Source organism: Carlito syrichta, unplaced genomic scaffold (assembly GCF_000164805.1).
Source record: "Carlito syrichta isolate Samal-C Ts95f unplaced genomic scaffold, Tarsius_syrichta-2.0.1 Scaffold314595, whole genome shotgun sequence".
Classification (NCBI taxonomy): domain Eukaryota; kingdom Metazoa; phylum Chordata; class Mammalia; order Primates; family Tarsiidae; genus Carlito; species Carlito syrichta.
Window position 1 is genome coordinate 390,269 of NW_007258691.1, and position 16,451 is coordinate 406,719.

Genomic DNA, 16,451 nt, shown 5'->3' on the forward strand with positions numbered 1-16,451 from the left:
AATCCACTCACCTCGGCCTCCCAAAGCGCAGGATTACAGGCTGAGCCACCGAACCCGGCTGTCTACAAAAAATTAAAAATTAGTCGGGTGTTTCAGTGCATGCCTGTAGTTCCAGTTACTTGGAAGACTGAGGCGGAAGGATCGCTGGAGCCCGGCAGGTCGAGGCTGCAGTGGCCAGGAGCAGCCACTGCACTCCAGTCTGGGTGACAGAGTGAGACTCCAACTCAAAAAAAAAAAAAAATTGAATATAGAATATAAGTAATTAATATCTATAATATACAAAGTGATCTTAAAAGTTATCAAGGAAAATTCCAATAGTGCAATAAAAATTTCCAAATTCTATGAATAGGTAATTCTCAAAAAAGAAAATAAAAATATCTGGTTATTTTTAATTTTATCTGATTTTAAAATTTGTAGCTGGTTTCAAATTGCTATCAAATTCATGTTGTTATCTTATCTTTCAACACCAGCTTCACCCCAGATTTCCTTAGTCTGTATTATGCTCCCATCATTACAGACTCCCAGGCACAGGAGATTCAGAGCCCTTTGGCACTTCCTTCTCTCCCTTGATCACAACCTTGGTCTTGGGTAGTCATCTCAACCCTGATTCTATCTTAGCTTTCTCACTGGACCATGAAGAAGGCCAAGCAGACACAGTGACACAAGCACGAGCCTTGAAGTCCAACTAGGTTTGCTCTCACGCTCTGCCATTTATCAGCTATGCGGTACTAGACATGTTGCTTTCTGGGCCTTGGTTCTCTCCTCTGTAAGACGAGAAGATAATTATACCTGTTTTTCATGGTCACTGTAAGAACCGACAAAAGTAATTTATATAAAGTGTCTAGCATAGTTAGGGCCTAAAAAGATATGAGTGCCTTTCCCTACTTTAGTTTCTTTGGTTAACCTTGGGATTGGGTTACTGGCAAAGATATTTTCTAAATGACTACTTGGCTCTAGTCTCTTGATGTTCAAAACACCTTTATTCACCGCTAACAGATTAATTTTTCTAAAACACTCCTTTCATGATATCATTCTCCCAATTACCAATTTAAATGATTCCTTGCTGCCTTAAAGCACACACTCCTTAGACTTACTGGCAAGCTATTCATTTCTCTGAAGTAGAGACAAATTTTAAAACCTTGCCTGTGATGCTCTAAACACCATTTTTAATCTTTTACTTGAAAAATGAAGTACTAACTAAAAATTCACTTTTAGAAAGAAACATAGGAAAACACAGACATACCAAAGTAATTCCATTTTGTTTTGTTTTCCTCTGAAATCTTACTTTGTGGTTAGAATGTCTTTTATATATCAATTCTAAATGGCAAAATAGTAAGGGATGACAGCAAATATTGGTCACAGCCACAGTAATCACCATAGTTATGAATAATTAGGCCCATTTGCAATACAAAATATTTAAAATAAAATTTGTCATGATTGTAAAAATGTAGATATGTCCTTCTGTAGTTATATAGCTAGTTGCTAACAACAGCAAAAAAGATTTTTCTTTACCTAGTACTTCTTTTTGCAAGTTATAGCATCTGGTTTGCCAGTTTACTCCCTGTTGTTTAGATGTCTGAATCTGCTGAGACCTCAGTATGGCTGCATCTGACAACAATTTCAGATTTTTCATTTCCTCTTCAAGGCATACCTTATTTCTCTGGGACACTGTCAAGCTTTTATTCAGTATGTCTATTTCTGTAAAGAAAATTCAAAGTTTACACTAGACAACATCGAATCATAAAATATTTCTCCCAAAATTGATTAGTTTATTTTAGAAAATTAGTAGCTCAAAGCCAAGATGACTTTTCTGAGATTATAGTGACATTTAAAAGTTAAATTTATTTATTTATTTATATTATTATAAGGATGTGGGGTACAATTCAGGTTTAGGTATACAAACGTTGATTATGCAGGTACCCTTGTTGATGAGGTATGCCCCTTCTTCCCCTAGCAGTTTCCCTCAACTGCCAATCCTAACCTCCCTCCCCTGATAGGTGCCCATTACTGCCAAACACTTTCTTATAGTGTTATAACTGTTCAAGGTCCTCTTATGTGTGAGAACAAAAGGTACTCTGTTCTTTGTTTCTGTGATAGGTCACTTAGTATGATCGACTCTAAATCCATCCAAGTTGCTAAGAAGTCCTTATGTTTGTCCCTCTTTATGGCTGCATAATATTCTATTGTGTATATGGCACATTTTTTAATCCAGTCCAGCTTTGATAGGCAACATGGTTGGTTCCATGTAAAAAAGTTAAATTTAACCCTTTGTACTTGAATCACTTGGATCACCTACCAGCAACTCAACTGCACTGTTTTAAAAAATAGTGAAAGCTGGGCTCGGTGGCTCAGCCTGTAGTCCCGCGCCTTTGGGAGGCTGAGGTGAGTGGATTGCCTGAGCCCGCGGGGTCGAGACCCGCCTGGGCAGCGAGACCTCATCTCTACAATAAATCGAAAAAAATCAGCCGGGCGTGGTAGCGCATGCCTGTAATTCCGGCTACTTGGAAGGCTGAGGGGGAAGGATCGCCGGAGGCCAGCAGGTCAAGGCTGCGGTGGCTGGGAGCAGTCACTGCACTCTGGTCTGGGCGACAGAGTGAGACTCCAACTCAAAAAAAAAAAAAAAAAGAAAGAAATAGTGAAAAACACATCACTTCATATTAAATAGTATAGCATTGGAACCAATTATTTTATTATAATGACATTTTGCTTATAATGAAATTTTGGATATTGAAGAATTTATTTATGATAAAAAAATCAAAATTGTATATCTCATATTTTTCTAACATGTGGTAACATTGAAACAGTTACCAACATGTATTACAGATTCATTGATATATGGTGTGCAATAACTTGTTGGACACCTTCTACCTGGTGTTTTTCTATTCGAGCAGACAATGCAGTCTTATTTTCTTTCTCTCACATTAATAATATGTAATTTATTATCTAGTCTGTTGTTCGCAGATGTGGAAGGATGCACTTGTGATTCCTGAAAACCACTTTTTAACTGATCGATCATATCTCAGTATATATTCCATCTATTTGCTTTTTCATGTCATTTGAATGGAAAACTTCAAGGAAACACACATTTAAAAAAATGTTTACTTGCATAAGTTCATCCTGTATAATCACCAGTGATCTCTGTGTCCCCTGAGAGGGGACATCAGAGTGGTTTGCTAGATTTATGATGTCCCCCCAAAGGGGACATTCAAGTGCAAAGGATTAAATTTAGTAGTCATTCTGAAAAAGAAATGAGGGTTGTACTACTAAATAAAACATGTAATATTTTTGTAGTTTTTTTCTAGCTTTTAAATTGTGTTAAATGGGAATTCAGTCTGCTTTTTAAATAGTTGTATAAGTGAATAACATAATATCTATGTAATGTTCTGGGTTTCATTGAAATTATGTTGTTTTTTGGCAACATGATTCAGGAAAGTAAATTTAAATGTGCTAGCACGAGCTGGGTAGGCAGCATTTCTAAGAAAGTAACTAGGATATATTCCCTACAAATTGAAAAAAGGCAGTAGAAGTAGAGAGGACTAGAGGGATAATGTGTCTAAACCAATAAATTCATGGGCAGAAAGGATTATAATATCTTAACGATTCTACTAGTACTTGGTTCCCCCCAAAATAAAACCTGAATTCATCATAGCAATTACTTGTCATTATTCTATCTACCTAAATTAAGTTTAATAGAAATATGTCTTTACAGTTCTACTTAGATTTAAATGTACTAATTTTACATAATTTCATGAGAAATGCACAGAGCATATTATCCTTCAGAAGGATAATTATCAAGCTCCCCGTTGATCAGTCTTTTCTGCACTATTATCTTAAACTAACATGAAAATACATAAATACACACACAACAACAGTAAAATACTATAAAATTTGTACAACCACAATGAATTGAATTGATGAGGATGTAATTTACATGACAATCTGGTCTGTCTGCTTGTCCAGAGAGTTCACGTGGCACCCCCTTCTTTGGTTAGCCCATCTTGGGCTGTGTGGTGGGTTTAGTGTGTAACTGGATGGTTTATTGCTCTTGAAGCCACCACAGCAGAAACAGCAGCCCCATAGAGGTAGAAATATGTAGGACAGACATGGCAGCAGAGACAATATGGCCAGCAAACAGTTACAGGAGAAGTAAAGCAGTGAGCTAGAACACAGCACAGAAGAGAGAGCATGTCTTAAGGGATGGTGACAGCAGGATCAGGAATGTGGTCCACAGAGAGAAAAATCAAATGTCTTTCCATAGGTAGAAAGTATGTTTGGGAGAAAAAGTGGCATTTATGACAGACCTGAGGCATGAGCACAATAGTCTGGTACTTTTTTGCTTTTAGCTCTTGCTCAAAATGAAGAAATAAATTGGCAGGAACCAAATAAGTTATAGGTTCTACTATAGTCCAATGATTACTTTATGTGGGAATATTTCCCCTCAAAATAGCTATATGCTTCTAAAAACTTATAACTATGCACCCGTTTGGGTGGGGAAGATGACTAATATACTAGTACGGCAAAAGTTTTTTTTTTTTTAATGTTAAAGAAAATAAGAAAGCTACAGCTTCCCTTTACATCTAAAAAGTCTTTCTGGGTATTTTTTGTAGCCATAAAGATGGCTTCTTATGGCCGAAAACATTGTACCATATCACAACTATATCTGTCTGTTTAAGTCAGAATGACACTACAGAATAGCACACACATGCTGTCACCTATTATTTGCCAGAATGACACTATTTAGGTTGGCAGGCTGAATCTGTTAGTGTACACTACACTCTAAAATAACTACTCATGTCAATGTGACTTTCTATCTCACATTCAAAGAATAAGAATCTGCAATACAAACTTTTTGTAAAATATATTCTAACACATGGAAAAGTACAGCAAGATATCAAAAACTAACAGAAGCTACAACATTCCTAACAAGAAGTTAGTAAAAAGTAAACTCAATAGAGATGAATTAACTTACCCTTGGCACACTAAACACTACTATCCCCATGGTAATGCTGGTGTCATTATATAATTTCATACTTGTCAATTCTACCTTTGCCATTATATAATTTCATACTTGTCAAACATGTGCCCCGATTTAGGCTTCGGATATTAAGATCCCCCACAGGTCAATCTATACTGCTTACTGTACCCACTTTAGGCCTTCCTTGTCTCAGCACCACCCAATGAAGAAGGTCCTCCTGTCCTCATACATTTGGCTTCCCATGGCTCAAATTCTATCTCTGTATAGAAATATCTTCTGGCTGGGCTCGGTGGCTCAGCCTGTAATCCCACGCCTTTGGGAGGCTGAGGTAAGTGGATTGCCTGAGCCCGCGGGTTCAAGACCCGCCTGGGCAGCGAGACCTCATCTCTACAATAAATCAAAAAAAAATCAGCCGGGCGTGGTAGCGCATGCCTGTAATTCCGGCTACTTGGAAGGCTGAGGCAGAAGGATTGCCGGAGCCCAGCAGGTCGAGGATGCGGTGGCTGGGAGTGGCCACTGCACTCCAGTCCAGTCAAAATATCTTCTGACCTGATCTGGATGTGACCTTGATCTTCTTGGAACTCATATCAATTTACACCAATTGTACTGCACTGATTACACATAAACATGTGATCTACTATTGTCTACATGTTATTTTAGGCCAGAGATACCTTATTTTTATTCTCCCCACAATTTCTGCCACCAATGTTCTAGAATTAAGAGGAGCTCAGTAAATACCTACTAAATGAGTAAAGGCATTGTTAAGCAGAGCTTCTAAACAGTTTATAATATACCACTAGTTGAAGATCCTCAATATGTGTTTGTTTTATCTCAGCCTTCATTTCAGAGACAGGCATTTCAAATCCCATGTTTTATAATGTCAGAGTAGGTTAGACAGTTACCAAAAAACCCACACATCCAAAAGAAAGACACATTTTTTTATTAGGATAAGCAAATAGGCCAATTCCATCCCTAATTTCACCAATTTTGTGAAAAATGTGGACTATGTTTCTAAGCCTAATTCTACATTTGAATTTTAATAGTTCAAGAACAATTTAGTCAATAGTTGTTCTGAGAGTGGAAGCAAATTTGATTCTTCATCTGATAAATCCTCTGCCTTAGTAAAAATATTATTTTCCTGAAATTTCTCTTATTAAAATAAGTATGCTCTGATTTAAGAAAACCTAATCTGCAAACATTTAAATTTAAAAAACAATACTATTTCATTAGAAGGAACTATTTCACTCCTATCTGTTATTCAATTGTTAGCATATTTTATCAGCAAGAAAATATAAAGTACCATCTTTTTCTAGGAATGTTGCTTCTGCTTTAGATTTTGATTTTAAAACCTAACTTAATTTTGATGTGCAAATCTTTTAATGTAGCTGAATAATATTGTACCATGTGTATAGGGTTCACTATATATTTATTAGTTTGCTGCCACAAGAAAATAGCACAGATTGGGTGGTTTAAATGACAGAAATGTATTTTATCAGTTCTATAAAAGGGAAAAAAGATCTATAAATGGGCAATACTCCCAAGGATCCCATATTTTCCTCTAGATTTTTCCTGATTTCTGCCTTGAGTTCCAACAACTCTGACTCTGAGTAGAGTTTAATAAATTTAACTAAAAGCTGAATTAAATAATCAAGACCACAAACTGGAAATGAGAAACATTAACAAGATTAAGAGTGACTGTTAAAAGTATTCTTTAGCTATAATTCACATTGTTCTTATCATATTTGTAAATATAAAATAAATTATAACATTTTAGAAGTTTTTATAAGTATGGGAAATTTCATTTCACTATTTATCAATTCTGTAATGTCCAGAAGAAATAAATACAATGCAAGCCACATATGTAATTTTAAATTTCTAGTAGCCACATGAAAAATGTAAAAAGAAACATGTGAAATTAATTTTAGTAGTGTATTTTTCTTTCATTACACATATCTAAAATGTTATCATTTCAACAAGAGGCTGTAGCCACATTTCAAGTGCTTCATAGCCACATGTGGCTAGTGGCCAACCTGTGGACAGTCAAGGCCTATATGCTCCTTAGGTTCTTGGTCATCTTTTCATGTAGACATGATAGTTCCTCAAGATTTACCAGAATTATTCTTTAAAAGTATCACATTCAATTTATTTTCTCTGTGCTTAAGTTGAAGATAATAGATTATTTGCTTAAAATTTTATGCTGCAAAAATTGCATATTTATATATTTACTAGAACTGCTGTTAACTTTCAAAGAAACTGTAAAAAGCCAAGTATCAGCCCCTTTCAAGTTTTGCACATACTTGCACATTGTTTGTACATCCATGCCCTGGGGTTCTGACTGGGCTGATAGCACTGAGTAAAAACAAAGTTTTTTAAAAGGAGAAAAAAAAAAAAAACAAAACCCCAAAGAACCAACTCTTCAATATAGCTTCAGTTTTCACACACCCCATCTGTTGTATTCACTGAGTTCTTGGTTGGGAAATGAATATACTATCCTTGTATGTGTATTCCCACCTCTGAGCTTCTGCCATCACCACTGTGTAACTTCTTAACAAAGCCCTTCAGCTTCTGAGGCAAAAGTGATTTGTTATTAAATGTAAAAGGCAAGGGTTGAAAACTAACTCCTAATTCCTCATGTTAGATAAAATGTAATATTATTTGAAAATGAAAAGCAAAATGAATATATTCTTCAACTCTGCAATTATACTTCTAGGAATTAACTATGTTACAAAATGGGATAAGATCATAAAGATTCATGTATAAAAATGTTCACTGAAGGCTTAGTTATAATAGCAAAAACTATGATCAAACTGAATGTCCATAAGTAGAAAATTATTTAAATAAGTTAAAATACATTCCTATAATAAACTATAATGTAAACATAGTTAGTTGGCATGCCTATATTTCCATAATACATTTTATGTGTTCACATCTATGCACAAAAAAGTTTAGAAAATTCTGCATCAAAATGTTAAGAGCAGATATCTCTGTGTCTCTTCAGCATTGCAGATGATGTTAATTTTCTCTGTCCTTTTTCTGTCTTTTCTAAGTTTTTATATTGTGAATGTTTTATGTTTATGATCAAAACACCCTTAAAGTCTTTTGAATTTGGGAAAAAAAGAGAATTACTAAGTTTTATATTTGTTTCCTTATAAGTTCAGTACACAACTTTCAAACTGATTTTAAAAATCTAATTAAGAATTGTACTACTGATAATAACCCACATAAAATTTGCTCTTGGTTTCAGGCAAGTGCAACTCACAAAGGAGGCTTCTCCTCTCTCCCCAGATTACAGAAGAAATACTTAAGCATTACCAAAAAACCTTAGAAAATACTCAGTTTCCAAAAATAATATAAAGATCACCAGGCACCTCACTACTAGAATTTGGATGTACTTTTACATCCATTTCAATCCACAAAGTTCACTACATGACAGGCATAATTCTCTTAAAGTACTAGAAATATAGCATTCAGTAAAGCAGTCTAAATTTCTGTCCTCACAGAGATTACAGTCAGTAGGAGACCAATAGTAAACACATAAATCAATAAATGAATAAGAGTATTTCTGACAGTCATAAATATTACTTAAAATAAAACAGACAATTGGAATAGAGATGTTTGAAGAAAGACAACTTTAACTAGGGTGGTCAAGAAAGATCTTTCTGAGGAGGAGATATCTGAAACTGAGACCCAAATCACAGGAGGAGGCAGCTACTTGTTCTGGGAGACCCTTGGCCAATTTTCTCTTCATGAACCGGAAGCGGCTCCCTCTTTCCCTATATCATACACTCATGGCCACGGATCAGGTTCAGGGAGAACAAAGTGAGTGAGGCCTTCTGAGGAAGGATACTATTCCTCCACACTGCAGGGCTGTCAGTGCCCCCTTGCTTGTTCTTTCCTTTCCTAGGGTTGTGACATATTGCTCATATTGCTCATCTATGTGGTTTAATCAAAATAACAGTCATAAAATGGACAATCAGCTTAAAAGTTTCCCAAAAGGAGAACGTGGATTATGGGAAATATTAATAATACAACACAAATGAAAACAAATACGGGTAGAGTTGATGCCTCTCCTATTCTAGTATAACTAAGTTCATCATTGTGAATATCATGAAGTAAGTATTCTATAATAAGATGTGAAAAGAGACTCAAAATTGAGAAAATCATTCAGAAGACTATTTGAAATGTGTAGCAATATCTTTTATACATAACCCATTATAATGACTAAGATTAAAGAGTATGGCAATACTAAGTGTTGAGAAGGATATGGAGCAATTAAAGCTCTTGTACATTGCTGGCAGAGATACAAAAGGAACAACCACTTTGGAAAACTGTTGGGTAGTTTTTTAAAAAGTTAATTATACTCTACCATAAATCCAGATACTCTATGCCCAGGTATTTGCCAAAAAGAAGCAAAAACATATATACACAAAAAGACATATATGAATGTTCAATAATAAAAATAATATATAGACTATATTTATATGATGAAAGACAATTATGTAAAATATATCAATATTAACTGTAGCAGAGAAAAAACTTCCTTGACCCAGATATGCAGATTCTAGGAGTTGAAAGTCAGTAGGAAAACACAGATAATCCAAAACATATGGGCAGCACACTGACAGTGTCTGCTACAGTTAACAATATAGATATACTTTACATGGTCATTTATTATAATACTCCCTTATTTTCCTAGTTTTAATTCTTAAAATTAATTTTCAAAATTTAAAGGGCATTGTACATTATGCAAATGCATTTCTGAAGCCATAAGACATACATATATGAAAATTCTTAATAATTGAAATTGAAGTTTTATGGTTAAAAATGATTTTTTCCAACACATAGCTGTGGAAAATTTAAAATATACAGAAAAGTTAAAAGAATTATGCAGAGAATAAAAATAGACACACTACCTAGATTCTATAATTAATATTTTACTATATGTCTTATAACATAACTATATATACCTATCAAACACATTATCCATCCACCCATCTTATTTTTAATGAACATTAAGATAAGTTGCAGACATAAGATACTTCTAAACTCTTCAGCATACAGACATTAATTAGAGTTTAATATTTGTATAGCGCATCCAGCAAATTTTAATTTCAGATATATTTTTTCAATTCTTGAATTTCTCATTTTTAGAGTTTCTCACTGATTTTTTTGTCTTTTTATTCATTTCTTAACATACTTTATATCTGGTCAGCTAATTATATCATCTGAGTCAACTTAGGACTGGTTTCTACTGACTGTCTAACCTTTTGAGTATGCCTCATCTTGAACACTGTAGATGTTATATTATAGAGACTCTGAATTCTGTTATGTTCCTTCAAAGAGTACTGATTTTTTGGTCTCGTTTTAACAAGCAGTTGATTTGGTTGAACTCAAACTATTAAAACTCTTTCCCCTGGTGTAGGTGGGAGCTAAAATATAAATTATTTTAGTTTTAGATGAGTTGCTTAGTCTTCCTTGTACATATGTGTTTCAGGGATAAACAAGAGATCTGAAACAGTTTACAAGCAAAATCTGAGCTCTGCCTCTCTGGGTATTGTTTTTCTGGGCTATCCCTCACTTCTCAACCTGCTGGACTCAGGCAATCCTTCTGCTTCACCCTTCCAAGTAGCTGAAACTACAGATGTGTGCCACCACACCCAGCTAATTTTTTGTAGAGATAAGGTCTCACCATGTTGCCCAGGTTGATCTTGAACCTGTGAACTCAGGCTGATCCCCCTGCCTCCACCTCCCAAAGTGCTGGGATTACAGGTATGACCCACCATACCTGGCTTGTTTTTTTGTTTTGTTTTGCTTTTTAATGGTCTTTTTTTTTTTTTTTAAAGAGCAGTTTTAGGATCACAGGAAAATTGAGTGGAAAATACAGAGAATTCTCATATGCCCCCAACCCCACACAGGCATAACCTTCCCTGCTATTGACACCCTGCACCAGAGTGATGCATTTATTAAAAACTGATGAATCAACAATAACATATTATTGTCACCCAATATGCATAGTTTACATTAGGGTTTACTCTTGGTGTTGTACATTCTATGACCCTTGACAAATGTATAATGACATGTATTCATCATTGTCATACAGGATATCATACAGGATAGTTTCACTGCCCTAAGAATCTTCCATGCTCCATCTAATCATCCTTCCTGGCTTGGAATTCCTGGTCTTTTTTACTGTTCCATAGTTTTTGTCTTTTTCAGAATGTCATATAGTTGGAATAACACAGTATATAACCTTTTCAGATTGGCATATTGTACTTAGCAATATGCCTTAATTTTTTTTTTTTTGAGTTGGAGTCTTACTAGGTGTCCAGGCTGGAGTGCAGTGGCATACTTATAGCCACCCCAGTGTCGCGCTGGGCTCTGGCAATCCTTTCCACCTCAGCCTTCCAAGTAGCAGGAACTAGTGGCATACACTACTACAGCGGCTAATTTTTTGATTTATTGTAGAGACAAGGTCTTGCCAAGTTGCCCGGCTGGTCTCGAACCCAAGGGCTCAGGCAATCCACTCGCCTCAGCCTCCCAAAGTGCTGGGATTACAGGGTGAGCCACTGAGCCTGGTCCTTATTTTAATTTTTGGCATTCCCTCCGTTATGTGTATAGTTTTGGTAACTCTCCAATGTGTTTAGGTAGTTATATTGTCCAAAATGTTATAGTTGTTATCTGTGGAAAGGCTGATGTAATATGAGCTACTCAGCCGTAAGAGAAGAAAAGTGTTGAAAATACAAATTGGGGGCTGGGCTTGGTGGCTCAGCCTGTAATCCCATGCTTTGGGAGGCCGAGGTGAGTGAATTGCCTGAGCCTGTGGGTTCGAGATCCGCCTGGGCAACTTGGCGAGACCTCATCTCTACAGGAAATTAAAAAAAATTAGCCAGGTGTGGTAGCACACGCCTGTAGTTCCAGCTACTTGGAAGGCTGAGGCGGAAGGATCGCCGGAGCCCAGCAGGTTGAGGCTGTGGTGGCCGGGAGCGGCCACTGCACTCCAGTTTGGGCGACAGAGTGAGACTCCAACTCAAAAAAAAAAATTTTAAAATTAGAAATAAAATAAAAATTGATGAATTTAACAGTAATAACAGACTTTTGGCCATAGCTCAAGATAGATGTATCAGAGCTTATCTTAAATAAGTCTACAATTATTAAGTTTCAGAGCTGGGATGGATCTTAATGGTCATCTATCTACCAACTGATCACAAAGTTAAACCCAATTCCTAGCACATAAAATAAAATATCATTATTTATTACTTATGATGTACCATTTACCAAAAAGGAACATTTATATTATAAATATATGCAACAAACCTGTCAAGGCAGTTTCACTTATAGATTTAATTTGTAGAAAAACTTCTCCTTTCAGTGAAGTCCAGTTTTGAAAATTATCATATACTTCATTTTTAATACTGGTTAGCTCCCTCTTAGTAAAAGTAAGTAATGAAAGAGTCTTATTCCAGAAATGTTTGTACTCTGACAATCTCTGACTGCAAAGTAGTAAAAAAAATAAATAAATAAGGTTTTTAAAAATAGTAAACATAATAACAAATATTTCTTCAAAAATGGTTTTAGAATGACCATATAATCTACTGTTTAATTGGAAGGAATTTTGAAAGTTAATAAATAAAATGCTATTCATTTTATGCTGAGACAACATATAAACTGGGAATATCTAAGGTAGACAAAAGTATATGGTCACTATAGGCCTTTGCCATTTTGCTACTATATTAAACACAAAGAAACATAGTCAACTATAACCATATACATTTATTCTATCAATCTTTGTTTATTAATTGGACAGTAAACATTTAGTGAAGAAAATTAGGTCAGAGCAATTTAGTCACAGAGCCTAAATGAGAACCTTAGATTCTTAGACAGCAAAACACACACCATGGTTCTAAAGGCTCTGTAAAACCTGGAGTAATAACAAACAAAACCACTGAGATGGGAGGATCACCTGAAGTCAGGAGTTCAAGACCAGCCTGGGCAACACAGCAAGACTCTGTCTCTACAAAAAATAAAATTAGCCAGACATGGTGGCATGCACCTGTTGTCCTAGCTACGAGGGAGGCTGAGGCCAGATGATCATCTGAACCCAGGAGTTGGAGGTTACAGTGAACTATGATCACACCACTGCATTCTAGCCTGAGTGACAGAGCAAGGCCCTGTTTCAAAAACAGGGGTAAGGAAGGGCAAAATATTTGAATAGGTAATTCACCAAATAAGATGTTTAAATGGTTAATAAGAACATGAAAAGATGTGCAGCATCATTAATCATTTGGGAAACACAAATCAAAGCCACAATGAGATACTATTTCACACCTACTAGAATAATTACAATGAAAAAAGATAGACAATAAGTGTTGACAAAAAAGTGTATTTATAAGTTTCTTCAAAAATGTAAACTACTGAAAATGACATGTAAAATGTGAATAATGAGAATCAACTGTATCAGTCCCATAATATCCCGAATCAGCAGTAATTATTTGATCTAGTCCCAATTTAATCTTCAACATTTAATCAATCCTACCATTCATGATGGCATTTGTGGATAATATAGATGGGATTTCCTTAGCAGATGTGGGCCAAAGCTATTGCAGAAGCCAAGAATGGATACTAGTGGTCCTGATTAAAGTAGAAGAGTTGGGGGGTCATCCGGGTGGTAATAACCTGTTAATTCAATACCAGATTTCCAGAAAAGTGCCAAAGGGATTTCTGATGACAAAAACGGCCATCTATTTTGTGAACAGATTTAATTCATTCACTCAAAAAGTATTTATTGAGTATCAGTTATATACAAGGCATTTGTGAAAGGTAGATGGTCAATAGCTTATTACCAGATAATGTATAAATGATTATGATCCCAGATAATTTTTTTCAGAACATTTCTGGTAATAATTAGTCAATTGAAAACAAAAACCTATCACCCAAAATACCTACATCATATTTTTTTAGTCAGATATTTCTAAATTTAAGAGTCTATTATTATCCTTTGGAAAGTTTCTTTATTCTACTACTTTTCATGTCACCAGATTATCACTGAGGGGATCAAATACACCAATACTGGTGAACAGGAAAATGAATTAGTTACTACACTTTCATTCTAAATGTCACTACAAAATAAGAAGAAGAACAAGATGTGAACAGAACAAGGTGTTTTGCCCAATTTAAATTTTATTAGTAAAACTATTCAGTTGAGATAATGTTTAAAAAAAAAAAAAAAAAAATGAGCCGGGCTCGGTGGCTAAGCCTGTAATCCCACGCCTTTGGGAGGCTGAGGTGAGTGGATTGTCTGAGCCCGCGGGATCAAGACCCGCCTGGGCAACTTGGCAAGACCTCATCTCTACAATAAATCAAAAAATTAGCCAGGCGTGGTAGTGCGTGCCTGTCGTTCCAGCTCCTTGGAAGGCTGAGGCGGAAGGATCGCTGGAGCCCAGCAGGTCGAGGCTGTGGTGGCCGGGAACGGCCACTGCACTCCAGTCTGGGTGACAGAGTGAGACTCCAACTCAAAAAAATAAAGAAAGAAAGAAAAAAAAAAAGAAAATGTAATGCCACTTCCACTTTTCTCAATCACACCAGATATTTTAATAAAATGTGTTTAATAAAATGTGTTTGAATATTTATAAAGTTAGTATATTAAATGTATCTTTTCAACCTTTATAATTTTCAATTCTTTAAAGAAAATCTTACCTAAAGACTTGTGATTGTCTATGTTTAATTTTCAACTCATGCTGCAAATGACTCAATTCTTTCTGCATTCCCTGAAATTGACTTTGTTGACTTTTTAACTGTATGTTTGCATCTTGAATTCTGAAAATATAAACAAACAACATCCAATATAAACTTAAAAATTCTCTCAGAAGTACTATTTTTAAATTAAAATGTAAATATACCTTTAATAAAATTAAGTAGAAGACTAAAACTGTCTCTTATATATGCTATATGAATGTATAGAAAATATATGGAGAGATACACACCAAACCCTAGGGAGGAGGGTAAAATTTACAGGCAGGAAAAAAGGTAAAGAATATTAAAGAGAGGTAGAAGTATTACTCTATATTATTTTGTATTATGGAATTTTTTATAATGAACATGTATATATAAATATTAATTACAATGCAACTAAAATATTAATTTAATTTTGATTAAAGTAACTCAATATATATTATATTATATTATTTATTTATTTATTTTGAGTCAGAGTCTCACTCTGTTGCCAGGCTGAAGTGCAGTGGCACAATCATGGCTCACCGCAGCCTTGACCGCCTGGGCTCAGGCAATCCTTCCTCCTCAGTCTCCTTAGTAGCTAGGACTATAGGCATGCACCACCATACCTGGTTTATTAAAAAAAAATTTTTTTTTATAGAGACAAGGTTTTGCTATGTTGCCCAGGCTGGTCTTGGCTTCGAATAATCCTTCCACCTCAGCCTCCCAAAGTACTGGGATTACAGGCATGAGCCATTGTGTGCAGCCTAATTCATAATTTAAAAAGTTAATTATTATTACTCTTAGTCCATCTTGGGTTGTTATAACAGAAACACTGAGGTTAGGCACTTTATAAAGGAAAAAGATTTTGCTCATGATTCTGGTGGCTAGAAAGTTCAAGATTAGGCATCTGCATCTGGTGAGGGCTTCAGGCTTCTTCCACTCATGGCAGAAAGCAGAAGGTGTGAAGGCATGTACAAAGAGATCACATGGTTCGAGTACAAGCAAGAGAGAGAAACTGAGAACAGGACGCAATTTAACTGTCTGCTCTTTTGGGAGCTAATTCATTCCCACAAGAACAAAAAGTCATTCGCCCTGGAGGGAGGGCATTAATTTATTCATGAGGGATCTGCCCCCATGACCCAAACACCTCCCATTTGACCTCACCTCTCAACACTGCTGCACTGGGAATCAGATTTCAACATGAATTTTGGCAGAGACAAACCACATCCAAACCACAATTATTAAAAGGGTTATAAGAAAAAAACAGTTGGGAAACTGCCAGAGGTGTGTGTGTGTGTGGTTTTGGCAGAAGGGGTAAACTGCCAGGGGAGGGGGGCACACCTCCTCAACAAGGGTACCTGCATAATGAACATTTGAATACCTAACCCTGAATTGTACCCCACATCTTTAAAATAAAAAGTTAACAAAAAAGAAAAAAATAGTAATAATTTACCTTTACCCCAATTCCCACTGCCAAAGACTACTACTTTCAACTTTTTTCCTGTTTCTTCCAGCATTTATCTCCATGTCACTAGATAACATGTTTACACTGATATATCCTAATATTTCATTTTAGATATTGTCTAGTGAATTACAAATCAATTAAGATCTAGTTCTACTACATATAACTGAGACCTGCATATGATGGCATACGTATATATAATCTATATAAAACAAATGTATTAGTAACTAGTCCAAGATAGCTGACAAGATAGCTTTATAATGTTTTCAGGGCCCCAGATCCTTCCAACACTCTGGTCTATCA

At 35.6% G+C, this 16,451-nt stretch overlaps 1 protein-coding gene across 2 annotated transcripts in view; it reads right to left on the bottom strand.

Moving 5' to 3' along the window:
• The window catches only part of LEKR1 (leucine, glutamate and lysine rich 1), a 174,091-nt gene that overhangs the window by 93,289 nt on the left and 64,351 nt on the right, over positions 1-16,451 (bottom strand). For both annotated transcript variants that reach the window (XM_008071635.1, XM_021719350.1), the window contains exons 4-6: positions 14,669-14,788; positions 12,290-12,465; positions 1,513-1,698 (exon numbers count right to left, since the gene is read on the bottom strand). In XM_008071635.1, the coding sequence (XP_008069826.1) occupies positions 1,513-1,698; positions 12,290-12,465; positions 14,669-14,788 (482 nt within the window). The remainder of the gene's footprint in view (positions 1-1,512; positions 1,699-12,289; positions 12,466-14,668; positions 14,789-16,451) is intronic.